Consider the following 15,953-nt stretch of genomic DNA (forward strand, 5'->3'; position numbering starts at 1 on the left):
GCGGAGGGGTGGGGGGGGGCCCAAGGGGGTGGGAGAGGGTCCGGCCCATGCTGCGCCTGGGCTGGGACTGGTCCCGCTGGCGCAGGGTAGCAGGAAGCTCTCCACACACTCACCGGACCTGGGCTAGGACTGGGTCTGGAGACAGATGACTTTAGAAGAGAGCGAGGCATTCCAGGCCATCAGGAGCCTGGACCCAGCCTGCTTCTGCCTCCAGTTAGCCCCCTGCTGCAGGTCCAGGAACACCGTCCACATTGTTCACAGAGACCACAAACAAGACTGGACGCCATGGTCCAAATGAAGCAGAAACTCTGCCTTGAGTCCTGGGCATTGGCACTTAGCCCTGACGCGCTGTCTGAACTTGTCCAGTTGGTTCATTTGGGAGTTGTATCATCTTTTGGGATGTTGTCCTTTCAGCTCCAATGCCAGGTCTTGAGAGTGGAGATGACTGGTTTTGGGGTGAAGATATGTATCTCCCCAACATTTCACTGGCCCAGAAGTCCTGTCTTTCTCTGGCGACTGTGCCTATCTCAGCCACCTAGATGATTATAGCCCAGAGGAGTTATCACATACATGCCATGTGAAGCGTACAGTGATCCAGAGGACTTAAAAGCCTGTATCTCTAGTAACTCAAGGAAGGCAGGCCTGGCTTTTACTGCACTTGTTTTACCATGTAACCATGTCCCTGCCTCTGTGCTTGCGCCCCCCGGGTGTTTCCACTGACCCATGAGGAAGGGTTAGTCAGACCCACGGGAAATGATGAGGTTGTGAATGTCTATCCCATGATGGTGAAACCTCTAGATCTTTCAGTGGTAGCAAACAGCCCGCTGTGGCATGCCATAGGTTCACCACCACTGGTCTACACAACAAAGGTGCCTCACCTTTGCCATTCAGGGTGGAGTACAGGCCCAGCATGGAGCTGGTGCTCTGTGTTTGGGAATAAATGAGGGAGGCCAAGAGAGACAGGAAACAGCTTCGAGTCCACATGAAGCCCTGCACCTGAGACTTAGGGGTCAGTTTTAGGTCTTGGGAGCAACTGGAGGCCAGTCTGCTACAGCACTTGTAGTAGAAATAGGGTTATGTAGGCTCTCCCACACTCAATAAATGGGACCATGATAGGTAGAGGTAGTAAAACTTTCAGGTGTCTGTTGTCCATGTAACCAGCGGCTGGCTTGGGGAACCGGAGTGCTAACTGGAAACTCCAGGAATCTCTTGCAGACAGTTTGACCTGCCTCCTGCCTGAAGAAATCAGGCTCCAGCCACTTCCTGGAGAGTATGAAACCCCACCTCCAGCCCTGAGTCCTGGTTGCTCCACCTTCCCCACCCTAGTGCTACCTGTCAGACCTGAGTGGCAGTGAGTGTAGTCAGAGAGCTAGTGACCCTGAAGAGTAGAAGGGCTCTCTGTGAGGAACCACACTGCCAGCCATGCTCCGGGACCTCTGGGCAAAGTGGCTGGCAGGTAAAGGGATGCCCCTCCTAGGGGCAGTAATGCTGCAGAGGAGAGAGAAGAGGGGATCTCAGTGGAGGCACTGGCAGGTAAGGGACTAATGTCACCTGGGAGACATGACCTGGACAGTCCTGGGAGCTGTGTGCCCTTTGAGGATGGAGACACCCCCCACATAGGCTCTTGATTTGGAGTGGAACCTGTTTGCTCTGGATAACCTGGCAGAGCTTAAGTTAGAGATGTTGGCCAGTAGCTTGGCTCATAAAAAGAATGGCTCCCACCCCAGGAGGAAATGGAGAACAAGTCATGTGACACTCACCCTCCTGTTCTAGCCTGACTGTAGAATCCTCTGTGGGGAGAAGGAATAGGAGCTCACAGGGATGGTAAGGGGCATCTCACTCCTAGGAGGCTGAGCTCTGCTGTTATCTCTCCAGAGTCCAGACTGCAGTCTCCTTAATAACTCGTCAGACCAGTAGGAGCTCCCAGCTGCCTTTCCCCTGCCTGCTGCCCCCTGTGTACCTTCTAGTCTCAGTCAGGGAGCTGACTGGGTGTGGTGGATCACAGCTTTAAACACATCACTCCAGCTCTCTGAAGGACCACCCTAGCCTGAGGGGAGCTGATATTCATAGTCATAATAGCCATGATTATTTCAGCTAGCTCAGGGTGGAGCTTCAGTGAGCCTTGTCATGACAGATTCTAAGGTCCGGCTCTCAGCAATCCTGAATCCCTAGTGGCTGGGTCATGCAAAGGCATCCCAGGCACAGAACTAGCATGGTGACATCAGTGACCTTGGGCTAGGCTGCTGCTTCGTGATGGAACAGAGGAAAGTCAGAGCTGGGAACTCCTGGAGAAGGAGCAGCCTCACCCTCAACTTCCTAGTACTGAGTGCCTGGTGTTCTGTTATTTCGGCAGGAAGCCCACCCGTACTATGACCTCCAGGTGAAGGTGTTGAGGGCTAGAAACATCCAGGGCACAGACCTACGTGAGTGACCCTCTTTTCCTGTTCTCCCCTCATTTCCCTGAGGCCTCCCTAGAACTCTACTGAAGATGTGTGTACACACATTTGGAGTGAATGGAGAGCTGGTGCTGACCTCAGGAGAGGCATATTGTGCAGACCCTGGCCACCTCCCTGAACCTCGGAGGCGAGCCTGTCATATGTAAGGCCAGCAGTCATACGCCAATGCCTGCTTTCCAGGCTCATGCTCCCATGGAGGCAAGGGTTTTATTGCCAAAGACAGTTTCAGGTATTTCTGCTGCCGTGTGATTACTGGCCACTTCACGATTTCTACTCAGCTTCCTGAGAGGTGCAAATGGTCAAGGACACCAAGCCCCACCCCCACCCCACCATGTTGCTTGGGCAATCTCCTTTCCTTACTGTGCTGCCCTATCCTCCTCCAGGAAAGCTTTTCAGCACTTAGGCTTGTGACTGATCCACCCCCACCCTTACCATATTGATCCCCACAGTGTCCAAAGCTGACTGTTATGTGCAGCTGTCACTGCCCACAGCATCTCCCAGCCCCACCCGGACCAGGATGGTGGCTAACTGCAGTGACCCTGAGTGGAATGAGACCTTCTCCTACCAGGTCCATGGTGCTGTGAAGGTGAGAGTCATCAAGGGACCTGGCCATGAGGGAGTGGGAGCCCCTGCACAGTGCCAACCTCTTCCACTCTGCTCCTAGAATGTCCTGGAGCTCACTCTCTATGACAAGGATGTCTTGAGTAGCGACCAGCTCTCTCAACTCCTGTTTGACCTGAAGAGTCTTAAGCCTGGACAGCCCCATAGACACACCTTCTCACTCAACCAACAGGTGAGCCTGTCTCTACTGGCACGAGCCAAGCTAGTAGAAAGGCTGGCCCAGGGCCACCAACAGGGCTGGGATGCATTAGCACAGAATAGTCTTCCACAACTGACACTCTTCTGTCCTGAAGCACTGACCCTGTAACACTTTCCCTTGAAGTAAACTGTGGACCCATGGAGAGTACAGGGTTCTGTCTGCCTCAGTCCTTCTGAATCCTGCATCTAGGATAGTGCCTGGCACACGTTTCTAAATATACGAAGCTCTGCACAAATTGCCCCTGTGCTCTGTGCCCATGTGAAGCCCCAACATCTCCTTTTCTAATCCTTGGAGTCTAGGAGGAGTTGGGGCAGGGAGGGACAGTCCCAGGGCTTTAGGAACCTTTGAAAACCTGGTGCTCTCTACCCCTCCCCCATGCAGGACTCACAAGAGCTACAAGTAGAGTTTATTCTGGAGGAGAGGTGAGTCCAGGCAGGCCAGTGCATTCCCACATGCTCTTGTGTCCCAGCCGCTCTCAGCCTCAGAGGGTGTGTGGTCTGTCCAACCATTTGCATGTTGACCCACAGCTCCCACCCCAGTCCTGCCGTACTCCCAGGCTCTTCCAATGGCTTTGGTCACATTATTGCAACCATGGCAAAGGTGTCCAAAGGCCCACGAGCCCCTCCCTCTTTGCAGCCAGGTGCCTGCAACTGAGGTCATCACCAATGGAGTCCTGGTGGTAAGTGGGGAAGATGCACTGGGGTGGTCTGAGGTCAGGGTCCGAAGGAGACCTGACTGAGTCCATGATGTCACCTTGTCTCTGAAGGACACGGCCCTGCTCAGAAGGGCAATATCCTATGGAGATCAGAGCCATAAGCTGCCTCAACACTGGCTATGCAACCCTGGCCCCAAGCTTCTGCCTTGTGCGCAGGACTTTATTTCCTCTGGACCAGGGCTGCCCCCTATAGAGTCTCACAGTCCCTTTCCCACCAGGGTCTGCTTCCTGCAAGGCCTGGAAGGGTCAGGGTCTGCCCTTGCTCTGACCACAAAGGCCAGGCTTGGAATGGGTGCTTCTGCTCTTCCCTCTATCCTGGTCTGGACCCTGCAGAGGGCTTATGGGCTGGACGACTCCCAAAGCTTCTGCTTTCCTCAGGCTCAACCTTGTCTGACAGTCCACGGCACTCTCGAGGGCAACAGGACCGTCCCGCAGCGAGAGTATGGTGAGCTGATCACGCCCTTGGTCTTGCCTCCTTCCTGGGCTTGTGCCATGACGGGGTGTTGGGAGCTGTGATGTTGAGGAGGTGACAGTGGGGTGGAAGTGCTTAACTCTGTCACTGCTTAAAGCTGACCAAAGATGGATGGATTACTTCTGGAAGTTGGGAACTTCCTGTTCCTGAAAATATATAGGTTCAGACATTGTCCACTGCCTAGCTGTAGCTCCAAAGCAAATACCCACAAACCTTGTGGCATACAGGAAGAAGCATGTATTTAGCTCACATGTCTGGCAGTCAGCTGGGATTTGGCTGATTAAGACTGGGCTTGGCAGGTGAGCCTGGCTCTGCTCCATGCGTCCCACCCTCCCAACTGGCAGCAGACTGACCTGGGAGTGTTAAAGCCTCTGTGGGGGTGCAAGAGAGCAAACCCCATTAAGCAAGTGCTGGTCCAGCCTTTGGTCATGTCCTAGCCACTAATATGTTATTGGCCCAAGGAAGTCACCTGGTTGAACTCCAAGTTGGAGGGTACAGAGTAAGTCAGCCATTTTAGTGGGGCAGCCAAGGTCACACAGCAAAGCACACAAGATCCTGAGTGACATACTGGAGCTATCGGTGCAGCCTTTCACCAAGGTAACTGCTCAGGAGGAGGGACCCGGATGTGGGAGTGAAGCCGAGGCCATGTGACCCAAGGTCCCTTCCTATGTAGAGAGCCCGAGCCTGTGGGGTGAGCATAAATACTCTGCATCTGTTTGATCATGTAACCCTCTAGTGGGCCCTTAGGGTAGATGCAGTCACTAATCTTTTGCTTCATAGGTCAAGGCTCCAAGGAGAAGCTAAGTGAGGAGCCAGGACCAAAGCCATGTGTGACACATTGCGAGGCTGCCCTCTTTCCCAATGTATTGCTTCCCTCCGGTGCACAGCCTGTCTCCATCTCAGTCCATACCCCTTGGTGCAGATGAAGCGCCACATGCTTGACTTTCTCCACTCCCCAACCCAGGCTTCTATCAAGTCTCTAGTCTCATCTATTCAAGGAAGGGCTGTAGGAAGTGAGACTCCATTGAGATCTCCCTCTGAGGAGTCTGCCACCCATGGGTGCTTCGCATCATCTGTTCCTGTGCTGTGTGTGGAGCCTGAGACTCTTCTGTGAGGCTATGAATCCTCTGCCTGGATTCCATGTGTAGCCCTATCTCTCTGGGGCCTGTCCTGTCCCCAGAAGCTTCTAGGAAGCAGCGCAGGGTGTCCTCTATTCCGTGCTTACCCCAGCAGGCATATCATCTAGCTTGGGCTGGCCCTCCCCTTCTTGTCTAAGATGGAATTCTCTCTGCACCCTTAGATCCCATTCTGCCCTTGATGTTCTCTGCTGACTCCCTACATTCTCTTGAGGTTGTCCCTTAGAAAACATTTCTGTTTTCTTTCTGACCTTAAACCACCCCCAGGAAATGAACACAGAATTTGAACAGAGATGACAGTTGAAAACTAATAACTAATATAATGAATAGATGATTAATTACACATAATTCTATATTATACATTGATAAAATAATTTCAAAGTCACCAGCCCCATAAGCTATAGGGATATCCCGCTATTGCCCCTCTCCCTGCCTTTCCTCTTCCTAGGTATTTGTGTATTTCCTATCCTCTCCTCATTGGGGAGAACCCTTCCCAGTGTTTCCCATGTTCTGAGTGCTGAGAGTGAACCAGGAGACGAGAACTGTTGGTTGCAGTGGCAGAGAAGGCAGGAGCGTGTTGCTGTGTGGGGTGCTGCTCTCCTGAGCCTGCATTGACCCCGCTTTCCCTCCTCACCTGGGCTCTTGGCCCTCAGGCTCCAGGCAGGTCCAGTTGGCAGTACCTGGGGCCTTTGAGAAGCCACAACTCCTACCCCTGCAGCATCTTGAGGAGCCAGGCCAGCTGCCCACCTTCACCTTCCATGTGAACCCTGTGCTGAGCTCCAGGCTAGACGTGGAGCTGAAGGAGAAGCTCAGGGTTCTACAGGTGAGCACCATGGCCAAGGGTGGTATGGTGGAGCCCCAGAGCTCCCTGAAGGCACATTTCTTCCACTCTGGGCTACTCCTTGGGGGTCTTCTCTGCAGAGTGGCCCAAGTGCTGAGCTGGAGGATCAGACCAGCAAGCTGGGTGAGGGCGGCATCCTGCTCTCCTCTCTGTCCCTAGACCAGGAGGAACAGCACGTTGTGGTCCTGGGGGAGGTAAGGCTCTGTCTGTGGGCCAGGGACTCCCACCTGGTGTGTGACCACCAAGAGTGGTATGGGGTGGGCAAGATCAGGCTACCAGGGGCTCAGCCATCACACCAGAGGTGCAGAGCAGTGGGGGCCATGGGTAGGAGGCAGTTTCCCTGGAAGGATCTGGCTTTGCATGCTCATGAGGCTGCTTTCTTTCAGGGACAGGAGGTGTCTCTCAGTATGAAAGCAGAAATGAGGTGAGGTGGGCTTCTAGTGGAAGGCTTCTGGGGCTAGGCTGGAAGGGTGCTCTGCTCCCCAAGGCCTCTTGCTTTCACTATGGAGGTCCCCTCCTCTCTCCCTTTTTGTGGGGGGTCCATAGAGTAGGATCTGCACCTGTGAAAATTGGCTGGGCTGAACACCTAGTCACCTAGTCCCTCACCCTGTCGCTCTGAGATAGCTCTGGGGACCTGGACCTGCGCCTTGGCTTTGACCTTTGTGATGGTGAGCAGGAGTTCCTGGACAAGAGGAAGGCAGTGGTGGCTAAGGCCCTGCAGAAGGTGCTGGGATTGAGCGAGGCTCCTCACTGTGGCCAGGTATGGGATGGAGGAGGAGATGGGCCTTGAGGTTGCTGGGATCAAACCCAGCCTGTCCACTTGTGTGGACTGAGGGGACTTGTGCAACAAGAGCTGATAAGAAGTAGGAAGGGGAGCAAAAGAGGAAGGGAACAGATCTGTTTGAGTGGAAGACATAAGAGTCAGGATGCTGTATGGAATGAAGGCTCCATAGCCCTGGCCAAGAGGCAGGTATCTTAGCCTGAGCCACCACGACACAACACCACAGACTAGATGTCAGCAGAAAGCATTTATTTTCTCCCCAGTCTGGAGGCTACAAGCCCAAGGTCGCGGTGCCATGGAGTTTCTGCTGAAGCCTCTCTTCCTGGCTTATGCATGTCCCTTTCTCACTGCAATCTCATTTGGCTTTTCCTCATGTCTGCAGGTGTGAGGAAGGGAAAGTTCTCTGGTGTTCTTTTCTTATAAGGACACTGGTTTTACAGATTGTCACCCTACTAAAGTATGAACCTGGTTTTGTTTTTGGTTTTGTTTTTCAGTACCAGAGACTGAACTCAGGACCTTGCTTGCCCAGTGGGCACTTTATGTCACTGAGCTATCTCAGCAGCCCAAGAACCTCTCTTAAAGGTGTTTTTTTGTTGTTGTTGTTGTTTTTTGGGTTTTTTTTTTTTTTTTGCGGAACCGGGGATTGAACTCAGATCCTTGCGTTTGCCAGTCAAGCGCTTATCCTACTGAGCCATCTCCCCGGCCCGCCCTACTAAAGTAAATGACAGCGCTTGACCTTTATTATTTTCTTATAGGCCCTAACCCAAAAACAATCACAAGGGCTTGGGACTTCAACAAATGAGTTTTGGGAGGACACAAAGCCCCGACAGTGGCCAAAGGGATTTAGAAGTAGATATGTTTTTTTCCCATGGAATCTTGGGTAAAAACACAGTCAGTCTGTGACCAGGAGACTGGAGGAGATACAGAAAGGGAGACCTGTGGGAAGCCAAGAACAAGCTGGTGGCTTCCACTTGGCAGCACATGTACTCAGGAGATGGAACCTGATCCCAGCCCAAGATGACAAGCTTGGATTGCTCACTAGTCAATACATGCTTCTTGTACCCAACACCTCCTGTTTTGTTCAGCACTCTCCAACAACAGGACCCCTGGGACGTTCTTTAATACAGAAGAAAAGAGAGGGAAAGGAACCAAGAGTCTGGGTCGAACCAGGCAAGCATGTGTGGGAAAGCTGATCAGCTAAGAGCCTTTGAATATGGACCCACTAGGTTCCTCTGACCCTAAGGAGGAGCCCAGCTTTTGGGTGTCTCTCAGGTCTGGGCTGCTTTCTGTTTTTCATATAGCTCAATCGTTCTCAACTAGGGCAGTTTTGTCCCCTAATCCCCTAGGGCATATTTGTCAGTGTCTGGAGATATACTTTATAATGACAGCTGGGTGGGAGTGCTACAGGCATCCACTGAGTAAAAGTCAGGAATGTGGCTAAACGTTCTGCCACACACAGGATGGCACCTCCCAAATGATCCAGCCCAAAGTACCCATTCACCTCAACAAGGAGTTTTAGGTGAGTCAGGTACATTGTCTCAGAACAATGGCTAAGATCCATCTCTGGAGCTGCTGCTTGTGTTTGGTAGCTCATCACTTACTAACGTTTTGCTTTTGAGTGCATTATATTCCATGCCTCAGTTTCCTCTGTAGAGAAAACCTCATCAGGTTGCTGTGAGGATTCCATCAGATAATATGCATAAGGCTCTTATAATAATGTCTGGCAGGGTTAGGCAATAATGTCACTGTCATGATTTCCATGCCCAGGTTCCAGTGGTGGCTGTGCTGGGCTCTGGGGGTGGAACCCGAGCCATGACCTCCCTGTATGGCAGCCTGGCGGGGCTGCAGGACCTGGGCCTCCTGGATGTTGTGACCTATCTGAGCGGGGTCTCTGGGTCCACCTGGTAAGCGGGACAGGGTGTAGTGTGAAAGCCAAGGCTGAAGGGTGTGATTTGGAGGTCTGATGGAATCTTCAAGGCAGGGCTGGGTTAGGATGGGTGGGTGTGTGCAAGTGCATGTGATGGGGAGGGACCCCTCAGCCTCCTGCTCCCCTGGCTTCCTGGCTGTGCTCTCTGCCCCTAACCCAGATGCCCCTTCCACGCCCAGGTGCATCTCCACACTCTACAAGGATCCAGCCTGGTCCCACATGGCCTTGCAGGGCCCCATCGCATGGGCCCGGGCCCGGGTTTGCAGCACTAAGATGGGGGCAGTGTCCACGGAGCAGCTGCAATACTATGCTCAGGAGCTGGGGGCCCGGGAGAGGGACAGCAGTGGCCACAGCATGTCCCTCATTGACCTCTGGGGCCTCCTCATTGAGTATTTTCTGAACCAGGAGGTGAGAGATGAGCAGGAAGGAACATCCTCTCTACCCTTTCCACTGCCCCAGCTCCCATTTCTGCCTCACTCCTCGGGCTAAGGTAGGAGATTGCCCAGCTGCCTGGAGGGCTGGGCTCCTTGGGAGGAGAGATGCCGGGGTGGGCTGGCACCACTTCACCTTTTGGTTCTGGGGCCCGGAAAGGAGGAGCTGGCCCACAGTTCTCAGCTTTCTGCATAACAGAATCTCCTGCAGGCTTTTGTTTTTCTTCGCTTTTAAAAATTTGAATATATTTCCATACATGCTAAGTACATTCATCATGGGGAACTGGTACACGTACGTACTGCATCCCGATCCCCTTCCCTTCCTCTTCCTTTCCCCTTGCTGCCATCAAAAACACCCGAGCCTGTGCTCTCCTTCCAGAGACTGGTTGATGGCCTTTGGTCTCACTGGCCAGCACCACGCTGACTCATGACACCCGGTGGCTGCTTCTAGAAATGCAGGCCCAGCCTATCCTCAGTTACAAGGTTCAGAGCTGGGACCCCACTTGTACAGTGGCTCTCTGTTGTGAGTCACCAGTGACTTTCCACTTCTAAGTAAAGAAGCTATGTTGTCTTAGCTAAATTAGACCAGCTTTTCAAGGGGTCCTTTTTATATGTCTGCCTAACTTCTGTGCATTCTGATATGTTTTCTTGAATGGGAAAATGAGGGGAGGGTATCTCTGGAGACCTTGAAACTATAAAAACCCAGTGGCCAGGGGCCAGGGAGATGGCTCAGTAAAATAAGTGCTTCCCTGGCAAGCACAAGGGTCTGAGTTCAATCCCCAGTTCTGCAAAAAGAAAAAAAAAAAAAACCCTCAAAAAACAACAAACAAACAAAAAAACAGTGGCCATATTCTGCTGTAGTTTGTCCCTCAGAGAGCCATGCCAACAGCCCTGGCCTCCGCAGCTTCAGGTTTCACCATGTCCTCCAGGGTCTTGATTTAAGGTCACAGGGTTGGGGTAGGGATTTCCTAAAATTCTAAGCTACCCCCCTTCTCTCCTGCCCAGGAAAACCCTGCCAAACTATCTGACCAGCAGGAGGCAGTCAGCCAGGGCCAAAACCCTTACCCTATCTATGCTGGCATCAATGTCCGAACCAATATGAACGGCGAAGACTTTGCAGGTGCCTGGGGTGGAGACAGAAAGGATGCGGGAGGGATGGTTGCAGGGGGCTGGATGAGGTCAGAACCTCGGGCCCAGGTGGAGGTGGCCACAGATGGGGGCCTTGGAGCTCAGAGGGCTGCTACCTCCTTTCCTTGGCAAGGCAAGTTTCTGCTCTGGCAGGAGTGCCCTGGTGGGAAGCCTTTTGTGAGTTTGCCTTCATTCGGGTCCCCAGAATGGTGTGAATTCACGCCTCACGAGGTTGGCTTCCCCAAGTATGGAGCTTATGTTCCCACTGAGCTCTTCGGCTCTGAGTTCTTCATGGGGCGACTAGTGCAGCTCCGGCCTGAGCCCCGCATCTGCTACCTGCAAGGTGAGTGTAGGCCCGAAGGCAGGGACACGAGGTGCCAGAGCAAGGCCCTGATGTGGGGACTCTACCTGTCTGCCTAGGAATGTGGAGCAGTGCCTTTGCAGCCAGCCTGAACGAGATCTTCCTGAAGACTGCTGGCTCAGGCCTGGGCTTCCTGGACTGGCACAGAGGCAGTGTGAACATCACAGGTGAGGGCAGAGATCCCGACACCACACTCACTCGCCAGCGTTAGGGTCCTGGCAGAGGAAGGACAGGAGAAGACCGGTGAAGGACTTGGTTGTTCCATTGTACCCAGGCGAGTCCCAAGGAAACTCTCTAGCTCAGAGTCTCCAAATGCCAGGGACAGCAGAGGTCTGCATCCAAGTTCTCCACTGTGCTTCCGGTTAGATCACTCAGTCTCTGGTGTTTGCAACCTGCTCATAGCCACCCTTCAGCCTGGCCCTTGGCAGGCCTAGAGAGCCCAGCTGCACAGAGCACCCTTCCCACCTTTCTCTTCTGGTAACTTTCATTCTACTTAAGATTCAGCTCAGATATCTCTTGTTTCTGCTTTCCTCTCTAGACTGATTGGGGCTTAGTCACTGTGGTCCCTGAGGACTGAATGCCACCTGCATGTTGTTATGGTCTATTACCTCCTTAGATGACCACCTTCCCTTCCAAGTAGGCTGCGACCTCAGGGCTGGTGCAGGCCCCATCTGCCTCAAGTTGTATGTGTCATTGGTTGTTTGCAAAACGTTATAGATATTTTGAAAGGAGTTTGTGCTGAGTGCAGAGAAAACTATGTCGCCTGTAGCAATCTAAGAATTTTAACAATTCCTTAATATAATTAACTGCTACTGTAGTTCATTAAATTATAGTTTAGACCCTAATGCTGGCAAGTGAATGTGGTGTTGGGGTCTTTGCTCTCACCTGTGAAGTTCAGAACCCAACAAAATATCAAGTCTTTTGAGCAACTTCTGTTTGAAGAAACACTTCAGTTCTTTTTCTTTACCCCTTTTTTTCCAGAAGGAATTTTTTTGGGGGTCGGGTGTTGGCTCAGGATGCCTTAAGGGCAGGTCTGGTAAGGCAGGAGGATCAAACTACAGAATCCTGAGCCTGGCTCCACCCCTTTTTTTTTCATTTCTCTTTTTCTTTTTTCTTTTCTCTTTTTTCTTTCTTGGGTTTCTGAGACAAGGTCTTGTTATGTAGTCCAGGCCAGGCTTGCATTTGCTGCATTGCCCAGCTGGCCTGGAATATGTGATTTTCCAGCCTCAGCCTCCTGAGTGGTGGGATTACAGGTGTATACTAGCACTTCCAGCTCCTATATCTTGATAATAAAGAAAAAAAGGAGATTCTGTGAAGCAGTGGCTCAAGTCTGGGGAGGAGAAGGGGCAGGCAGAGTGCACAATGTGGGGAAGGGTGCTGCCATGAGCTGTAAGCGTCGCTGGACAAAGGAGGGCACCACTGCTCACTGTGTTTCACTCCCACCCTATCTAGAGTGCCCACGCTTCCAGCTACAGGACCCTTCTCGCCTGCGCACCAGGCTCTTCACCCCGCAGGGTCCCTTCTCCCAGGCGGTGCTGGACATATTCACCTCCCGCTTTACTTCCGCCCAGAACTTCAACTTCATGCAGGGCCTCTGCCTGCACAAGGACTATGCGGCCTGCAGGGACTTCATGGCCTGGAAAGGTGGGGACTGCCTGGGCTGTGGGGCAGTCTCTGCATGCCTGTGGGGGTGCTGCTGGTGCGGTGACTAGGAGACTCTGCCCCTGTGCTGGAAGGTGGGAGATCCCAGGCTGTCAGGGAAAGGGAGGGTGAGGTCTGCAGGAGAACGCAGGGGGGCGCAAAGTGAGCAGCTGCGCTGTTGCTCACCTTGCAGACACACACCCAGATGGCTTCCCCAACCAGCTCACACCCATGCGGGACTGCCTGTGCCTGGTGGATGGAGGCTTCGCCATCAACTCTCCCTTCCCTCTGGCCTTGCTGCCCCAGCGGTCGGTGGACCTCATTCTGTCTTTTGACTACTCCCTGGACGCCCCTTTTGAGGTACGGTGGGGTGGGCAGTGAGATCCTGAGCTGAAAGGAGGCCGGGAAAGGCAGCTCTGCGGAGGGCCAGGCCTAGTGTTTGGGGTCACCCTCCTGGTTGGCCTGGACTCTGCTCTGCTGCCAGTGCCTTCAGCTGCTGCTGCCCATCCAGGTCTCTGAGCTGGAAGAGAGTTTCTGGGGTGATGGGCAGGAGGAGGAACAAGAGGCCAAGAATCTTCCAGCTGCTCTTCCAAATCTGCCTTTTTTTTTTTTTTTTTGGTACCAAGGATTGCACTCAGGACCTTGTGCTTGTCACACAAGCGTTTATGCCACTGCATTGTCTCTCTGGCCCCAGATCTGTCCATTTGTAATGGGACTCCCCAACCTCATCTAGTCTTGCTATCCTTTGTTACTATGGTAACAATAGGGTCATGGGGCACCTTCAGGAAACTTCAGCAATGACTCCTTCCAACTGTTGGGCAGTGACCAGTGCTATTCCAGATGTGGGTTCTGGTTGGAGCAGCCTTTCCTGTGTTCTGCTGGCCCTCCTGGGTCCAGTGAGTGCCTGGGGTTGGAGGGCTGATGAAGTCTCGTTTAGCACTGACCTTGCAACCATTGTGCCAACTTCATGAAATTGCAGTTAGCCCCCAACAGGGAGCAGAGAGGGATCAGGGAAGGGTAGACTGTGCCAGGGGAGGGGCAGCAATGCCAGTGGCACTGGGGCATTGATTATTGGCCATTCCTGGTTATGGAAATCTCCTGTGTTCCATTTGACCGTTATTCTTGTTTATGTTTGATGAACTAAATGTGGCCAGGAAGGGCAATGTCACCTGTCAACAGTCATCTGGCTATGCAGAGGCAGAGCTGGCATGAGGCCAGGCTATGAGAATCCAGGGTGGGGCAGGCAGAGCCAGCAGCTTTCATCCCTGCCCAGGTCTTACAGATGACAGAAAAGTACTGCCTGGACCGGGGAATCCCTTTCCCCAAGATCGAGGTTGGCCCTGAGGACATGGCGGAGCCTGGAGAGTGCTACCTATTTGCGGAGGCCGAGGCCCCTCAAGCACCCATCGTGCTACACTTCCCCCTTGTCAACCGCACCTTCCGCACACACCTGGCCCCAGGTGAGGGAAGCCCCGGCCTGGGTCTGACCTACAGAGCTGGGCTGGGAGTGCTGGGATGCTCTTCCAGGCATGGACCCCTAGACAGTGTGTCAGAGTATGCCTCCTGGGGGTTGCTGAGCTGAATGTTACCAGCCATCCCCCACTTGTAGGCCCTTGTTGTGCACAGGGGTCATCTCCAAATGGGCCTGAGATGTGGGAGGGGCTTAGGGCTGTCAGCTCCAGGGAAGTTCCACAGAGCGCTCCAGCCTTCCCCTGTCTCCAGGTGTGGAGCGGCAAACAACTGCGGAGAAGGCCTTCGGGGACTTTGCCATCAATGGGCCAGACACCCCCTATGGCATGATGAACTTCACTTATGAGCTCAGACAGTTTGACCGGCTGGTGGCCCTGAGCCGCTACACTGTTCTGAACAATGCGGAGACTGTGAGACATGCCCTCCAGCTGGCTCTGCAGCAGCGGCAGCAGCACACTGGGACCTTGGCCAGGGCCTGACCAGGGAGTCAGGACTACAGGACAGAGAGATGCAGGCCTCAAAGCCAGCAGCTGCCAAGCAAGCAAGAAGTGGGTGGACCCTTCTGCTTCTCGCCTCTCCAGCACCTGCTCTGAGGTCCTCCAGGCCTGAAAGTCTTGCAGACCTGCAGCTCGGCTTTGGGCCAGGGCCTCCTCTTGTGTTTCTTGAAGAAGATGGGGCAGAACATCCCTCTGGCACTCTAGGGATGCAGGGCCAAGGCAGGCAGCATCACCATGAGGCTCACGTGAACCCAGAAGGCCCTCGGAGGGTGCAGGTGCCCAGAGCCTTACAGAGGTGTGATGTGCCCTCTCTTGGTGACCACTGCACATGCATCTGCTGTGATATCTTTAGTGGCCCCTGGACTCTCCCCCCTCCCCCGTGGGTTTGGTGCTGTCCAGAATAAAGAGGTGCCACATGACTCACCAGCCTGTGTCAGTGACTCCATGTCCAGCTCTGATTCTCCAACTTCTAGTATCTTGTCCCTCCTCCATGCCCAACACCCTTCCCTGCTCAGCCTTCTGATACCTGTGGTGTGACAGCCTGTCCTGGCCAGGCCCCAGCCAGGATTGCACAATGCTGTGCTCTCTACACCTGGGACCACATTCTGTGGTCTCCACTGTAGCTGCCACCTCATGAAAGCACAGTGCCACCACTTCCAGGAGTGAATTCCCAGGCCATGTTTGGAGGGGGCACCTATTTTCCATTGGCAGAGGGAGTGAACACTGCCTGTTGATAACAAACATGTTCCTGCCTCTTCAAACAGAGCTGGTACCCTTTCACATCTCTCTCTCTCTCTCTCTCTCTCTCTCTCTCTCTCTCTCTCCCCCCCCCCTTTCTCTCTCTCTCTCTCCTGCTGTCCCATAATTCCTGAACTATTTGGGGATCTTCCAAATACTGAAAGCCTCCCTAGTGTGGTAAGATTTCAAGCCTAAGAAGAGAAGATCTGTCCTGGGCAGGCCTCTGCAGCCCTCTCCTCCTCACCCTGTCCTCCCCTGTGCTGAGGCCCTAAGGCCCTGCAGTGGCTGGGCTGCCTATTCAACTGGCCGTTAGCCCTTCTGCCCCTGTAGACACAAGCATACTCTCCAGGACCAGAGAAGAGGTACAGCTCCTCTCCACCAGGAAAACTTCCTTGGCCTAATTTGGAGAAGAAGAGTCGTGTGGTGGAGGAGAGCTAGGAGGCAGGGGACGAGCTGGGTGAGGGAACGGATACAGTCCCCAAGAGCATGCTGTCATGACCCACTTTCCAGTAGGCCCCACCACCTAATGGGTTAACCTA

The 15,953-nt window shown here is 53.4% G+C and overlaps 1 protein-coding gene across 1 annotated transcript; it reads left to right on the forward strand.

Moving 5' to 3' along the window:
* The first annotated feature begins 1,317 nt into the window (after positions 1 to 1,317).
* Pla2g4f (phospholipase A2 group IVF) lies at positions 1,318 to 15,081 on the forward strand. The gene is made up of 20 exons (XM_023711216.1): positions 1,318 to 1,533; positions 2,351 to 2,423; positions 2,906 to 3,042; positions 3,121 to 3,249; positions 3,658 to 3,698; positions 3,913 to 3,955; positions 4,370 to 4,436; positions 6,253 to 6,422; positions 6,521 to 6,634; positions 6,827 to 6,864; positions 7,065 to 7,200; positions 8,989 to 9,125; positions 9,328 to 9,556; positions 10,585 to 10,699; positions 10,913 to 11,050; positions 11,128 to 11,235; positions 12,521 to 12,712; positions 12,903 to 13,069; positions 13,983 to 14,169; positions 14,432 to 15,081. The coding sequence occupies exons 1-20, from the start codon at positions 1,423 to 1,425 to the stop codon at positions 14,656 to 14,658; spliced, it is 2,559 nt and encodes an 852-aa protein (XP_023566984.1). The 5' UTR covers positions 1,318 to 1,422; the 3' UTR covers positions 14,659 to 15,081.
* The last annotated feature ends 872 nt before the right edge of the window (positions 15,082 to 15,953 follow it).

This window comes from Octodon degus, unplaced genomic scaffold (assembly GCF_000260255.1).
Source record: "Octodon degus isolate 3935 unplaced genomic scaffold, OctDeg1.0 scaffold00002, whole genome shotgun sequence".
Classification (NCBI taxonomy): Eukaryota; Metazoa; Chordata; class Mammalia; order Rodentia; family Octodontidae; genus Octodon; species Octodon degus.

Coding starts and splice junctions, on each gene's coding strand:
- Pla2g4f (XM_023711216.1), top strand. CDS start 1,423: ATGCTCCGGGACCTCTGGGCAAAGTGGCTGGCAGGTAAAGGGATGCCC. Junction 2,424..2,905: donor CATCCAGGGCACAGACCTAC/GTGAGTGACCCT, acceptor TGATCCCCACAG/TGTCCAAAGCTGACTGTTAT. Junction 4,437..6,252: donor CGTCCCGCAGCGAGAGTATG/GTGAGCTGATCA, acceptor CTTGGCCCTCAG/GCTCCAGGCAGGTCCAGTTG.